Source organism: Festucalex cinctus, chromosome 21 (genome assembly GCF_051991245.1).
Source record: "Festucalex cinctus isolate MCC-2025b chromosome 21, RoL_Fcin_1.0, whole genome shotgun sequence".
NCBI classification, from domain to species: Eukaryota; Metazoa; Chordata; class Actinopteri; order Syngnathiformes; family Syngnathidae; genus Festucalex; species Festucalex cinctus.
Window position 1 is genome coordinate 15,124,250 of NC_135431.1, and position 14,770 is coordinate 15,139,019.

The 14,770-nt window shown below is 38.5% G+C and overlaps 3 protein-coding genes across 10 annotated transcripts in view; 1 reads left to right on the forward strand and 2 right to left on the reverse strand.

Moving 5' to 3' along the window:
* LOC144010608 (macoilin-1) overlaps positions 1-225 on the reverse strand; it is a 39,187-nt gene extending 38,962 nt beyond the window's left edge. For 7 of the 8 annotated variants that reach the window (XR_013281269.1, XR_013281268.1, XR_013281267.1 and 4 more), the window contains exon 1: positions 63-225. The gene's annotated coding sequence lies outside the window, so the exon portion shown is untranslated. The remainder of the gene's footprint in view (positions 1-62) is intronic. The other variant, XM_077510996.1, reaches the window with a different exon arrangement.
* Positions 199-3,000, forward strand: LOC144010616 (uncharacterized). Its single transcript, XM_077511017.1, has 7 exons — positions 199-379; positions 947-1,007; positions 1,292-1,444; positions 1,512-1,570; positions 1,646-1,738; positions 1,823-1,915; positions 1,994-3,000. The coding sequence occupies exons 1-7, from the start codon at positions 377-379 to the stop codon at positions 2,042-2,044; spliced, it is 513 nt and encodes a 170-aa protein (XP_077367143.1). The 5' UTR covers positions 199-376; the 3' UTR covers positions 2,045-3,000.
* Positions 3,001-3,181: 181 nt separating this feature from the next.
* On the reverse strand, positions 3,182-7,794 carry rd3 (retinal degeneration 3, GUCY2D regulator). The gene is made up of 3 exons (XM_077511016.1): positions 7,429-7,794; positions 5,130-5,465; positions 3,182-4,991 (listed from the first exon to the last, which is right to left on the reverse strand). The coding sequence occupies exons 2-3, from the start codon at positions 5,417-5,419 to the stop codon at positions 4,643-4,645; spliced, it is 639 nt and encodes a 212-aa protein (XP_077367142.1). The 5' UTR covers positions 5,420-5,465; positions 7,429-7,794; the 3' UTR covers positions 3,182-4,642.
* Between the last annotated feature and the right edge of the window lie 6,976 nt (positions 7,795-14,770).

Sequence of the window (14,770 nt, forward strand, 5' to 3'; positions counted from 1 at the left end):
TGATAGTGTTCAGGCTTTGCTGACGAACAGACTAAAATGTATTGACTAGATAAAAGTCTTACCTTTTCGGAAACCATCCCAAACTATTAAAAGTGAATATAAATAAATATTTCATAAAGTTTATCTTCGAATTTTCAGGTGGCAGTAGCGTACTATTCGATGGTGCGAAGCCGCTATAAAACCCGCGAAGAAGTTTTTTCTTCCTTGCGCTCATCACTTCCTTGTTGTGAGCCGCGGTGCATTCTGGGATACAAAATGTCTCCAGTGGATGTTAGCTAATGCTAATCCGCGGGGTATCACTGCGAATAAATCTAAACGTATGCACGCTGTAGTATTGTCAAAGTGTCTTTGATAATAACCGTACTGCACTGTTGCCATGGTGAGTAGCGATTACCGTTATCTATTCAATGCACTGCATGCGTAATTTATGCAAATACGTTGTTGCGTTTGTTTAGCGACATAGTCTGGGTCACGTAAGCCGCTGGAGAAACAGCCGCTAAATGCAATGTTTTCCTGGTTTATTAATTTATTTCTGTTTATCCTGGTTATACTTGTTGAGATCGTTACAAACTAACCAAATCAAGCCTACTGAACAAGGTTATTTAGTCATGTTAAACGAATCACGATCAGGTGCAATTATTACGGTCGACAGTTGTATTATATATGCCTGTAAGGGTGTTATTAATTTTGAATCGTTTTTGTTTTTAATAATATTAATATTTAAAATAATTGTCTGGTTTCTAGGAAGATTAAAAGGATTTATTTATCATGTTTGTATTGTTGCACCAAATCAGTTTCGATTGCTCCTTGTGTTGTCCAATTCCTTTCCTTGTTATCCCAAATAAAACACCAATACAACAAAAATGAACACTTACACTAAGACCTTTAAACGCACATTTTCTTCATATTTGTCTGAACAATCAATATTCATTTTCATTCTTTCCAGTCAACGAAAGCGGAGTGCAGAGTGTCCAGTTCCAGCTCTAGGACGGATGACAAGAGCAGAGGCAAAGCTGCTTAAATATAAAATAAATGAATAAAATCTAAGCGGAAATGTGTCACTCTAGTACAAAAAGATCCTGTAACAAAATATACAATAAAAACATTTATAAATTAGATTTACTGTGATTTATAAGCTGCATGCACTGCCACATATTGTTTATGTGGCATGACGTTGAGTAATAATTTGTACATTTGTACTTTAGTTAATAACAGTTAGCAATCACTTCATGCTAGTTGGAATCTACAGTCCACCAATCATAGCATGCTGACTAGTTTTCTGTTTGCACAGGTAGAGAAAAAAAGAAGCGTAAACGCAGCCGTAGTAGATCTTCCTCGTCGTCCTCCTCCTCCAGTTCGTCCTCCAGTTCGTCCTCGGCTTCATCGTCTTCATCGGGCTCGTCATACTCTTCCAGCAGCAGCCGGAGTAGTTCCAGAAGCAGCGGTGAGTTTCAGTGGAAGCTATGAATTGATGTACTTATTGCAAAACACGTTCACCGATTTCTTACCAGACTCCCGAAGTAAGTCCAGAAAGCAATCAAAGAAAAGGAAAAGGGACAAACCGAAAAAGGTATTTGTTGATATTATGGTTGTTCATTAATTGTCAGTATCTTTTACAAGATGTTGTCATATGTGTCATCCGCAGGAGAAGGTTAAGAAAGAAAAGCGACATAAACGTAAAAAAGAAAAGAAATCCAAAGGCGGGGAAGACAACTCGGGGCCTGTTCAGATATCCAAGGTAATTGATGCAGGTTTTGTGAGTTTACTTAAATGTTTAAATAAACAGGCTCGTGGTGACAGATGTCTTTGCTTGTTCCCTTAGTACTTGAAGGAAAAGAAGAAAGGCAGGAAGTACAGCATGATTTCGGGAAAGAAGATCAAAATGAAAGTGAAGAAGTCAAAAAAGGATAAACAGGTCATTTCAAGTCTCTTTTGCAGCCACTTTACTGTTGAAGTTTTGTTGTACGCTCTCAATCATCTGTTTCCACCACAGCGGGACAAAAATCGAGCCGAACTTCTGGAGTTCTTGAACTCTACCTTGTGATTCCCCGAGTGGGCACGGCAGCTGACCTCAGGAAACTACAAGCGAGCTGTCCAGGGGAAGAAATGTAAATAAAGGTTGAGGTCAAGTCAGGGCGTGGCACGCCTTGAAACAGAGTACACACATACCGATGTTGCTATCTGAACCGATTATTTAAATGTGAAAAAAAACACACAAGATAAGAAAAACGTTCTCTTAACAAATGTATGGTGTAGTACTGAGACTGACCTGTGAGAGGCGCCATGGTGCAGAAGAAAAAAAGAGACAAAGAAATAAAAGAAGCTAGGCTAACTGTTAGCTTATCTTGGAACTATATTAAAACTCCTCGTTTTCAGTTTTATTTTGGTGAATGCCTTTTTTATACAAACACTCAACACAATACAACTAAAGCTTGATAAAAATTCAAAATGTACTCCCGATTATGATTATGAGTATGTGTGTACCCTGTTTAATTTAAGAGGGACAATGTGCAGCACAGTGAGCTGGTTCTATGACTGAATTCAGACCAAGTTGAGGAGCAGCGTCATCAGATGTTCCATATCGCTGGTTAATGACTTATGAACGTTAGGTGCACCTGCATAATCGAACGGAATCCAATAAAACAAAAAATACATCTGCCATACATTGAAAATAATCATCAGTTTTGATAAACACTGTCAGCGAGTTAATGTTTGTTTGCAGTGCAGGTGTACCTAATAAAGTGGGCTTTATGTACACATGTCAATAGTTTATTCTTCTATCACTGCTTTTTATTTGGGCTTTATTTGACTGTTGTCATCCGTGTGTATTGATATAACCGTTTTGAAAGTGAGTATCACATACTTGAAACCAGTCAGCAACGCCGCTATCTTTTTTTCAGCAGTGTTCAGTGTTAATGAAGCTGTAAAACAAAATAGTCTTGTTGAACGCATTCATGGAGCTGTGTGTCAAAATTAAAATAAAACAAATGTTTCATCGCTTTCTCCTGTAATATTTTATTAGCATTTATTTGCAGCAGATCTACACTTGGAAAGAGAAGGTACAGAAGCGAAGCTTTTAGATGGCTGACCTTGAGTGGTTATTGTGCGCTGTGAAAGAGTACAGAGGGTGACTCAGACTGATGGGGGTGGGAAATTTAAAAAAAATTACACAGCAATCATGTGCAAAATATGAAAAGCTCAGGTTTTATTTGGAGCAAGTTCACATTTTTTAGTGTGAGGTTGGAACTTGGAAAAATTACAGGTTAGCGGATGGTTTTTATGTACTTGCATATTGCGGTTAGGAATGTCAACTAACTAGCTGGTGACTAATAAAAAAAAAAAAAAAAGGAAACTAATTACCAAGTAAAACTGAGTTGGACTGTAATAAAATAAGTTCACTGGAAATTAGGATGTCAATTACAAGGATAGAAATATTTATCTGAAGGTGACCTGCATCTAAATAAATTTTTAAACATTAAAGAAAAACAAAAGCATACATTGTATAGAAAATACTGTATGTATTGTAGTTTGTGTGTTAAATACACGTGCCTATAAAAGGTGAGACTTGATGGATTGGCACGTGACATAAGTAAGTCTGGGTGTGAGCTGTGGCTGACAGCAGTTTTAATGTCAGTGTTGTCATTGTGTTTTATTGTTCAATAAACTCCTGAAAAGTGCTTATGGTTCTCCATTCACAAATGCAAGGGTATTACAATTAGTTTACTGCAAAAATACATAATAAATAAAACATTAAAAATGAGCGCTATAAATCACAGATTCTTGTAATAAAGTGGACATAATACATTCCACACACAAAAAAGAACAAATAATCATGAACACTTACCAGAATAAAGTAACAGTATTTCTTCTATCCATACATGTCAAAATAAAGGCTGCATCATGTGAAGGACTGCCAGGCTTGAGAAGTTTGTCACGGTTTTGTCAGAAGCTGATAAGACGAAGACATTGACGAGCAATTTGAATCAATACTTGGGTTAAAACAGTCGTAAATCATACAATCCTGCTCTGTCACGTCACAACATATATTCACAAAATAGCAACATCTCACTCGGTATCTTCACCTGAGTTAGCTTTCTGCACTAACACGTTTCTAATAAATGTTTTTATTGATCTGAAACCCCTCATAAGATTCTTACTGTACTTAATTGTCTTTTTTTTACTATACTTTGTCTCAATTAAACACATATCTGAAAAAGTATATTCAGTGTTTGACCATCGGTTTAGCTAAACCGATGCTAACCTAGCTTATCTGCGTCTGTAGCTTTCAGTGACAGATGATGTTTGATGTTGTAGTTGCCTCTTATCTTTGAGTTGACATTGTCGTTTTCCTGGTTTGTTGAAATGTAGTGAAAACAAATCTAAGGAGCTCTGTTCATGATTCTTGCTATTAGCTTCATGTAGCTAGCTAGCATCTTTATGGGGAGAGTCCCAGGGCCGCATTATAGCATAGGTTGTCAGTTTGCGCACATAAAAGGAAATCAATCTGACAAAATTGAAACAAATAAGAACTATGTTAAAAGTGCACATTTTCAAATGTAAACCGACAAGACTTAAGTGTGACTCGAGTCAAGTCATGTGACTTGACTCTCCAATCTCCACATCATGGTCCTTCGCTGTCCTACTAAACGAGTTTACTGCTTGTTCCTTTGTATCTGAAGTCCGGCATGCTCCACACCCTCTCCTCCCTGTCCGTTCCTCTTTCTACATCTTCCGACACCGTCTTCAGGTCGCTCAGGCGGGCCCCCTCACCCGAAATCAACCCCACCGCGCTGCCAAAGGGGTTGATCTTGATGCGGGATCGGAAGTTCACTAGAGACATGCTCTTGGCGCGTTGGTTGCTCCACTGACGAGCAAGCCGCTGGGCCTCCTCCTCCTCCTTCAGTTGCTCCACAGCTTCCAGGAGGACTGAGCGGAAGAGCCCGGACACCTCCTGCACCTCCGGCTCGCTGGCTCGGATTGCGTCGCGGAACCTGTGCGGAATCAAGACAAGCGAAATGTTGTAGTATACAAATAACTATTTAATTTTAAGCACATCTATTGATATATAAACAGCAATGTTTTTCTTCAAGAGAACCATTGACAGTTTGTTGAAAGTGGTGTGCTCTTACTTGAGTATGACCAGTCCACAGCAAGATGGCGGCACCTTGGAGCAGAGGTCTTCCAGGCCCAGCCTCTCCCCGGTGCTGATGTTGTAGGACGAGCGAGGCGCGCTGGCCAACCAGCTGTAGTCCACGCCGGTTTTGAGGCGTTGGTACTCGCTCTCCCGCTCTCTCTGCTGCCGCTCCGTCTCCTTCAGCTGCCAGCTCAGCTCCACCATCAGCGTGTCGGTGACCACGTCGGCCGGGTCCCTGCGGGGGATGCGCTGGTGGGGCTCGCTCCAGCTGAACCAGGAGGCCATGGCTCGGACCTCCTCAAACGCCCCCCCGCCACTCTAGAATATCGTACTTCATAACAACATGGAGCAAATGGAAGAATTAAACGGTTTGTGCATCATAATCAGGTTAACTCATTCACTGCCTTTGACGGAAAAAGACGTCAAATGATGCGATGCATTTTTGCTGGCTGGCAGTGAATGTGTTAATTATGTGATCAGAATACAAAATAAAGTAACAAAAAAGCACCAACATGCAATCAGATTGTAGGTATTATTTTTATTTCGTCTTTATCACCATATTTTGTATTGAATTAATACAAAAAGTAATTAAAAGTAATCAAGTTACATTACTTTTAATACGTATTATGTTACTTGGATTATCTTACTCACTACATTTCACTCCAACAGGCAACTAATAATTGTATCAGACTCGACTTTAAAAGTAACCCAGCTCCCAACCCTTCCGATGACACTTTGTGGTTTCTGTTGTTGTGTTTGACTTGACCAAAGAAGAGTTTCACATCTACTGTAGGTGATTCAGTACTATTAGTCCTTCTTCGCAGAGGATACCTGTGAGCATTGTTATATTGTCTGTCTACTTTCCTTAAAGTGTGCTAATGCTAATGCTAATTATTAGCCTGTCTATGGCGTTACCCATTACATGTTAGCATTAAGCTAGCAGGTTTAATGACGAAGTCATGTAATTATTTTGAATACAAAATGTGTAATATTTGTTCTGTTTAGTATGACAGTAAACTCCGTAAGTGGCATAAAAATCTTGAATTCTTTATTTTAAAGATTTGTTCATGATGCCAAACTACTAACCTTGCTCTCGCAATATGAATTCTCGTGGTGTTTGTGAGTTCACAAACTCGGAGAATACAACTTGTACCGCTCCCGCAGATAACCACCGCCAGTGGTTCGGACCAATCACAGTGCGACATTGGGTTTGGGGGCGGAATATGCAACTGTGATGAAACCAGGAAGCCAGCGCTGACGCCGGAGCTAACAAACAAACCTAACATGGACGAATGGACGCTGCAATTAATTCTGTTCTTGCAGAATTTCTCACTGTTTCCTCTTTGTACGCTGAACAGCGAGAGGCGCTTCGTGCATTTCTAGCTGGTAAAATGTTCGTGCTTTTCCGCCCTTCGGCAAGAACAAATACGAAATTTTCACCCGTGGCCGTGATTGGTTAAAACAAACGTGTAGAATGTTGCATCGTCCAATCAGCTCGAATTATTGTACAGAATGTCCCACCTTTTCCCGACGAAATTACTGTGGCGAGGTACCAGATATCCATCAGGGTATTGCCAGATTACCAAACTACACTGGCGAGCGAGTGAGCTAAATTGAGATCACTGCCGCCATACAACACGAGCATCTCAAATTTTGCTATCAGAATTATAGTGGTAACCAAAATATTAGAAACCCAGCAACTTTGAACCAAAGTAATGAATACTTGAATCAGTGCCGAAAAATAAATAATAACAATAAGAAATGAATTTTTGAATGCGGACTTTGCTGCATTGCTTGGTTGGGTGTACCCAATAAAGAGCCCGGGGGGGGGGGGATTATTTTTCTTTTTAAAACATTTTACACGAAAATTTTACTCTTAACATCATCTAACCAATCGTCCTTGAATTTAGGGTCTGTCCACAAACATACAAATGTACACGCACACACACACTAGGCAGCCACGCTGTTTTGTAACTGTCCTCTCTTTAATCTGGAGTTAATCCGGTCACACGATGAGTCTAACCCCAAGAAACATTCCACATATAACGTTTGGTTTATTAAATTCTCATCGATATTATGTTGGTATTTTTTCTTTTCACAGATAATGAATAATCCCTTTCAACATGTAATATTTGATAATCCCACAATCAAAATGTATCATGTAAATGGCAGGCAGCCCATCAAACATTTTTTTTTTTTTTTAAGCTTCAGAATATTACCAAATTTATTGTCTTTGGTACATTTTTTTGCAATATTCTTAAATTTACAAATAAAAAAAAGACAAAAATTCTTACCTTTTTATTTCCTTGTAAAGTTTTTTTTTAGGATGTCACTCCCAGCACCCAAAACAAGACAAAATTGTGAGCGAAGGCGTCAGTCCGATGTTGTGAGATGCCTGGCTGTCATCTTATGGATCCTCTCTTTCTCTCTCTCACTCACTCTCTCGCTCTCTCTCTCTCTGTTATCTTCACCTCTCTGCATCCCTCCTCTTTCTCCTCCTCCCTGGAGCCTCACTTGGCCTGCCTGTACTTGTTGCGCTAGGTTGGGGGCTCCAGCAAATCCAGCGGGAGTTTGAGGCCCCTGATGAAGAAGTGCTTATATGTCCCTTTATTTTTTTTTCCTCCTGCAATTCTCTGTTGCTATAGTAACCTCAGCCTATTTGTCCACAACAACCTCCAACAGCTGAGAGGATGATGAAGAGGAAGATAAAAGCAATAGAGAGTTTTAAAAAAAAAAGGGCGGCGGGGGTATTGAAAGGATGATGTAGTGCTTGATCAAACATGCACATGAGGTCGTGCAAATGCAAATGAGCCTCCCTGTGGATAACGAGTGCCTCTGACCCACGGCGGCCTGCGTTATGAGATGCCGCGTTGGCCACATTGCACATGCAGTTCCACTGTGCAGCAAACATCAAGAGTTAGTTTGCTGTGTAGGTGTAAGCGTGCGCCCAACACTGCAGCATGAACTGTGAACTCTGCTGAATCACAGCACAATTTACAGTAGACTCAACAGAATCGAGAGAAAAGGAGAGAAAAAATTAAATAGTTGTGCAATGTTGCCATTGTTACGGTCTGTTTTTCCACTTTAAAAATAGCCATAGAGGATGTCATTTTCAAAGAGCAAAATGATCATTCTCTGCTAATATAAGCATCTGAAAAGTATAAGAAAAGGGTGAATCCACCCAGCAGTCAATCCCAAACGAAAATATGTCCCCACGGCTTGGAGGTAACAGATGGGAAGGTAATCTGCTGCCTAGAAACCCAACGTGACCGGCCCTTAATCCTTTAAAGTGATTCCCTCACCCAGCTACAATGTGCTCCACTTGGCATTCAAAGGGATGCACTTACAGTGGCATTCATTATAAGAGGCGCTGAACCAGGGTGTGTATCAAGGTTATCATACACACAAGAGGACATATCTTTTTTGTCTATAAAATATATCCCCAGTGTACACTTTTATCACTAAAATCTAATCTACATCGACATCCTTGTATGCAGGAGTAGCCTACACAACACTTCTCCCCTGGACCTAAAACGTTTGAAGGGAAAGAGCAAAACCAAATTAATCTGGATATGTTAATTTAAAAATACAATGGACAAGAGACTACATATGTGAATTTAAGGACTGTACACGTAGAATGTAAACAAGACTTCAATGGTACGATTACACAATCCTTCCGCTAGAGAGCAGTGTTTCCCCAAATTGCCATAAAACGAGTTATATTTACTTTCCTTTCAAAGACAAATAAATACATCCAAATTATTATCTCCACTTTCAATTCGAAATAATGCTAATGTTAGTTTTATCGACAGATTAAATTGAGTTCACCAACTGTACCAACTAGCCCAACGAAGCTAGATGCTAATGGGCCCAATTTCTATCAGGTCAATGCTCAGCAAGCTTCAGTCAAAGGAAAAAAATAATAATAAAAAAAATAAAATACTGTCATCACTTGCTCATTTCTCAACTGATTTTCATTGATTTATTTTTTTTTGTCAACACCAAAATTACGCTTGAGGCATTTTTCCGGAATTAACAGACAGCATTTATTTATTTGTATTGTATTTATATTTATAACTGTCAAATTTGTGACACATTGTACAAAATAAATAAAGTAAAAAATATGTACATGCATACAAATTCACTTGCTGGCGTTTTCCCCCTCATTAAACTTCAAATTTCATAATGTTGCCACTTTTTATCTTAAAAAATACTAATTAATTCTCGTAATACTCCAACTACTTTCCCTTATTGGAACATTACAAGTACATTCTTATGAATAGCCAACTTTTCAATAGGTATTGTACTGAGGGGCGTATTATTTAGTGTAACTGACATTAAGATTATGAGAAGGATTTATTTAGTAGTAGTTAGTAGTTACTTGGAACATAAACGTGTAAACAACAGTACGCTTATGTGATTACCAAAATATTCCACTAGAGAGCAGCGTTTCCCCACCTTTGTCATAAAGGAGCACTATTGCTACACTTGCAGTCATTATTCATGTTAACAATTCAACTGTCTTTTATGGACTCAAAAGGAGAAAAAAAGGTGTGTTCTCGGGTGTGTTGTCAACTTTCAACTGAAAAAACAAACGTCACAATCTCGCTACAATAAGCAGAATTATGCCCCACCTATTGAACAAATAGGAATCCTCCATATTTTCTTCATTTAGGCACAGCAGTGACGGCAAATACTTGTACAAAGAGGCAGCAGATTATTTATGACAAGATAGTGTTTTTGTTTTTTAGCACACTATTAGTATTTTATATCCATCCCGACTCCTTCCATTCATTTTCAAAACTGCTTATTGTGTTTAGGGTTGTCGGAAATTGGCGTCAATCACAATCAGTGCGTACCACATTTCTCTTCAGAACTGTGCTGAATAAAGATAATTAATTTTTACCCGCAAAAAAAAAAAAAAAAAATGGTTCGCCTGAAATCAACTGGATTAAGGAAGCAGAGGGCAGAAAGTGAGAAGTGAAATAAGAATCAAGTAAGTGTGTCAACAGGCGCAAACGTCACCCTTTTTGCCTCATTAAATCTGACCCGCCACCTCTTAACACATTTTTTGCGTAACCCTCGCTGCCACGAAGTTTCATAATGATACGGCAGGTTTCTTTTGAACATGACAAGTTGATAGGGAAGGAAGTTCTGGACTAGTCACATGAGCGCAGGGAGGGGGGCACTGATGTGCTGACATCCACTTTTCATTGGCCTTTGTCCCGTTTCCCCTTTTGAACAGAAAAGCCCTATAAGCACTGTGTACTGAGGCCTCTGCCATTCCGGCACTCACAGCTCAATAGTCACAAAGCTCAATAACACCTTATGCTATATTAACACGACTTATTTAGCGTAGTACATTTCATCCAGTTTGTTAGAAATGAGCTAGCTAGCTCATAGCTAGGTAATTAGCTTCTGGGCTTGATTTGACATTCTATAAACTTTTAAATTTGCAACTAGTCTGTGTTTAAATTCCTTTCACACAACTTTGTTTTCTAAAAAGGAGCTAAACGGCAACAATCTTAATAGAAAAAAACGCAAATAGGCGAATACCGACCCTGCTACACTGTTACCTTATATTTGTGTATCATTTCATTCCCATGTGAACCGTTCCAAAACAATTTGTCGAGTTGTTTAATCTTTACGTTTTGGGAGCAGTTCTGTAAACTCTGTGAAATGCGGGAAATTTAAAATATTAATTCAAATGTCCTACATAAACTTCTGGAATCTAATTTGTGGAATCTGTTGTCTTTCTACTTGGTAACATTCCAGTGCATCCCTAAAACTCTGACAATCCAATCCAGTCATCATCGGGATCGGTGCTGACATGAATCACTTTTAAATGTGATCATGGTTGATGTTTAACTTTCAGCTGTCTTTTCTTCTGATGCTGCTCACCTGACTGATAACATCTCCTGTGCTCCTCCACATGCACATAAAGCACCACCACCCACTTTGTTTTTTTTTTGTTTTTTGTTTTTTTAATCTTTACTGTATGCAGATACTCACAAGGGTGTGAAGGGAAGTGCGTTCATCAGCCATCATCCTTTGTTGTCGTCTCTAACAAAGTGTTTTGTGATTAGCGGGCAATTAATTATTGCTGGTTGAAACCATTCAGCCCCTGTGATCAAAAGTCTGGGAGTAAGAAGATTAATTAGCCCATACTTTTTTTTTTTTTTTTTTTAATTCATAACTCTTAACAAGTTAAATATATGATGTATGAACACTGTGACAAATCAACATCCCATATAGTGTAAGATTATCTTATCTTATTCATAGGCTTTTAAAATTGTTTTCATTTGCGGGGGGTCGAAGTTCCAAAGAAATACCTTGCCATTTGACTTTTACACAGCAACGCAATAATTATATATTCATCCACCCGTTTCCATGAGCACTTCATTCGGGTCACCAGCTGGAGTCGATTCCCATCTGAATTTGGATGACTCAGTTTGATTAATATTAATAATAGCAACAAAATCCACCCGTTTTTTTTTGTTTTTTTTAAAAATCCATCAAAAAATGACGTTTCCCAGGTAACGACCAATCACGGCTCAGCTTCAGAAAACAATTGAGCCGTGATTGGTCGTTACCTGAGCAACTGTCAACAACAAGTAACAAAATGGCCACCCCGAGATGGATAAAAACGGGTGTTTTTTGTTGCTTAATTCATATTTCACTGTTTAGACGAGTGTGGCTGCATTGAAATATAGGTCAACTCAGTCCTTGTCATCACTGTCATGATATAGTGCTCAGTGGAGTTAACATTCCAGCCGGCTTAGGCTTCCCCTTGACTGAAAACTCTTTAGTGGAGGCCACCGAGCTGCCATGTGGTCAGATTTAAAAAAAAAAAAAAAAAAAACTGAGTGTGGGAGAGGACAGGGTTGTCGTCCCCTGCACTTCTAATCCACAATCCCAGAGTCCAAACTCTAAATGCTTTTTCATTTATTTATTAATTTATAAGCAGCCATATCAACACCCTTACGCGATAACGATACAGGGCTAGAAAGCACGTCAAGCGTTGTGTGAGTGTGCACATTCATACAGGACAAACTAGGAATGGGCTCAGCCAAACGGAACAACAGCCCCAAGTCCCAACTGACTTTTTTGATATCAAGGAAGCAAGAAATAACACATCATTATCTTGAGTAAATGAGTTAATTATTCATTTGAAGCTTTGTGGAGTTTCCAGGCAACAAGCAGAGTCTCTAGGTTAATGCTTCTAAGCCACAGGGACATTCAGAGTCTCTGGTGTCACATTTTGTCAAGATTTATTCCTTCGTTTTTTATTTATTAATTTATTTAAACAATTCAATAATTAAATTACATTATTTATTTATTACTTATTTATTTAGTAATTCCTTGACATTCCTGTGAAATTCTGAAATAAAAACAATGCAATAAACACATTTTGTTAGAGGTTTTACTTGGCTAGTTTGAGAAGGCTCTGCTCCTTCTGATACATTGCGGGTCAAACTGGCCCATTTGGAAATAATAAATGTGTAAAAAAAAAAAAAAAAAAAAAAAAAAAAAAAATGCCCAAGTTGTAGTCAGACAGTTCAAGAGGGGTTTAATTCAACCCTTCTGTTACATAGAGGGTTAAATTGACCCATTGGAAAGTAAATTTTTATGTGGTTTGAAAAATATTTGCTTTAACCTTCTAATACATGTGATACATAAAAAATAAAAATACATTGTGGGTCAAACTGACAAAAATCACAAGATGTTTTAAGGTATATTCCAATAACATTGATTCTAATTTCCATTAGCCCGACTTTGAAGTTTTGCTATATTATGTTAGCATTAAGCTAAGAGGCTTTCGTTTGATGAAATTAGATGATTTGGTTGAACCTTTTGGTGTTTAAATGCTCGTTTTTTTTGTTTTAAAGGATCACAGAAAACTTCAACTGTTAGTGACAAATAAAAAGCTTGAAGCATACTGTAGCATTAAGCTAGCATACTGGTTTGATGAAATTGTTGTTTCATATCGACAGTAAACTTCAACGGGTAGTACTGTGCTACTGAAAAAGTGCAAAGGCGCTAAGGAATACTTTAAAACGTGAGTTCTAATAAGTGTTTTACTACATTTAAATGTGTTAAAAGCACGTGGGAGGGGTCAAATTATTATTCTGTGGCCTGAAAATCCCCCACTGCTGCCGCTTGACTGAAGTCAAATCGGTTCAATGAAAACACGGACGGCATGCTGACTGGCTTTTTCATGTTGCACACGTAGACAATAGCAGGCAGGTAAGGTGCAAAGAACACCTGTTGTGAACAAAGCGGCGTTGTATGCGCAGACAACATGAAAACAAGTGCATCACAGCGGCACACAGGAATGCTGGGTAAAGCCCTGTGTGTATGTTGCCTTTCTTTTAATGACCCCTCGCCCTTCCCCCCTTGCTGGCCTCTTATGTAAAACCATGTGGCTGCCCATCACATGGTCAGCAGATGTAGCAGATGCTGACCGACAGTTGTAATTATGGCAGTTTTTGCATGAACAATATGTGCTTGGCCACTTCCCTTGTTGTAAAGAAAACTACAATTCCCAAATGTTTGTCATTATTTCTTCTGTATAATAATACTATGTTAACTGTCATTTCTTTTACAAATAAATTTTGTTTTAAAACATAAGTAAACATTTTCTTTACAATAATATGTTCTATGCACGGCCTTCTAATTAATGTTGCGTTTGTTGAATATGAATTAAGCAGCAAAAGACACCCGTTTTCATATACCTAAGGGGCAGCCATTTTGACACTTGCTGTCAACTGAAAATGACATCACAGCTGCTCAAGGGGTCAGTAAATGACTAATCACGGCTCATCTACTTTCTGTGTTTGGTCATGTGACTTTTGTTATCTGAACCTAAACAACTGTGATGTCATTTTAAGTTGACAGCAAGTGGCAAAATGGCCGCTCAGTGTTCAGACTGGTGGGGCCGCGCCAGCATAGAACATAATTGTTTTAGTTTTCATTAACCAACTGTGATGCACAAATAATGTTTAAAATAATACATAGTCGTTTTTACTTTCTTTTTCTGGATTTTAATCTTGTTTTGGTAACACATGATGGTATTGATATTGGCTAACCTGTTCATTTTTCAAATTCTTTTCCTGAGAAAAAACAGATGCCTGAAGATGTGTTGGTGTAATAAAAGCTAAACTAGTGCTTGGTTGCAAGCGTCCTTACTGACAAATAATAATAATGCCTCAGAGCTGCTGAATCAATATTGAGTTGTGGTAGCGTATGACAAGCGCAAAAGAATTACACCGTATCAGCTTAAGAACAAGACAAACTGTCTTTGAGTGACCTTGTACACAAAGTTAGCTTATGTGGCTCAAGTTTCCAAGGGTGGAAATTTTGGTTGTCACCAAATAAAGTTCACAGAATTCCCTATTAATTCGTATGCAATCCCCGTTGAATATACAAAAGAGCAAGAGACACATTTGAGTTCATCAACTGTACCAAACAGCCATATATTTTTCTCTTATTATGACACAGTGGACAGCAACTGTAGATAACATATCAAAAACATCAGCTGACAGTTCATATCTAAAATAAAAAAACAAAACAACTTTTATTTTTCACATAAAGCTACATAAATGTGCCCAGAGACACAGTGTTGAAGTGACTGCA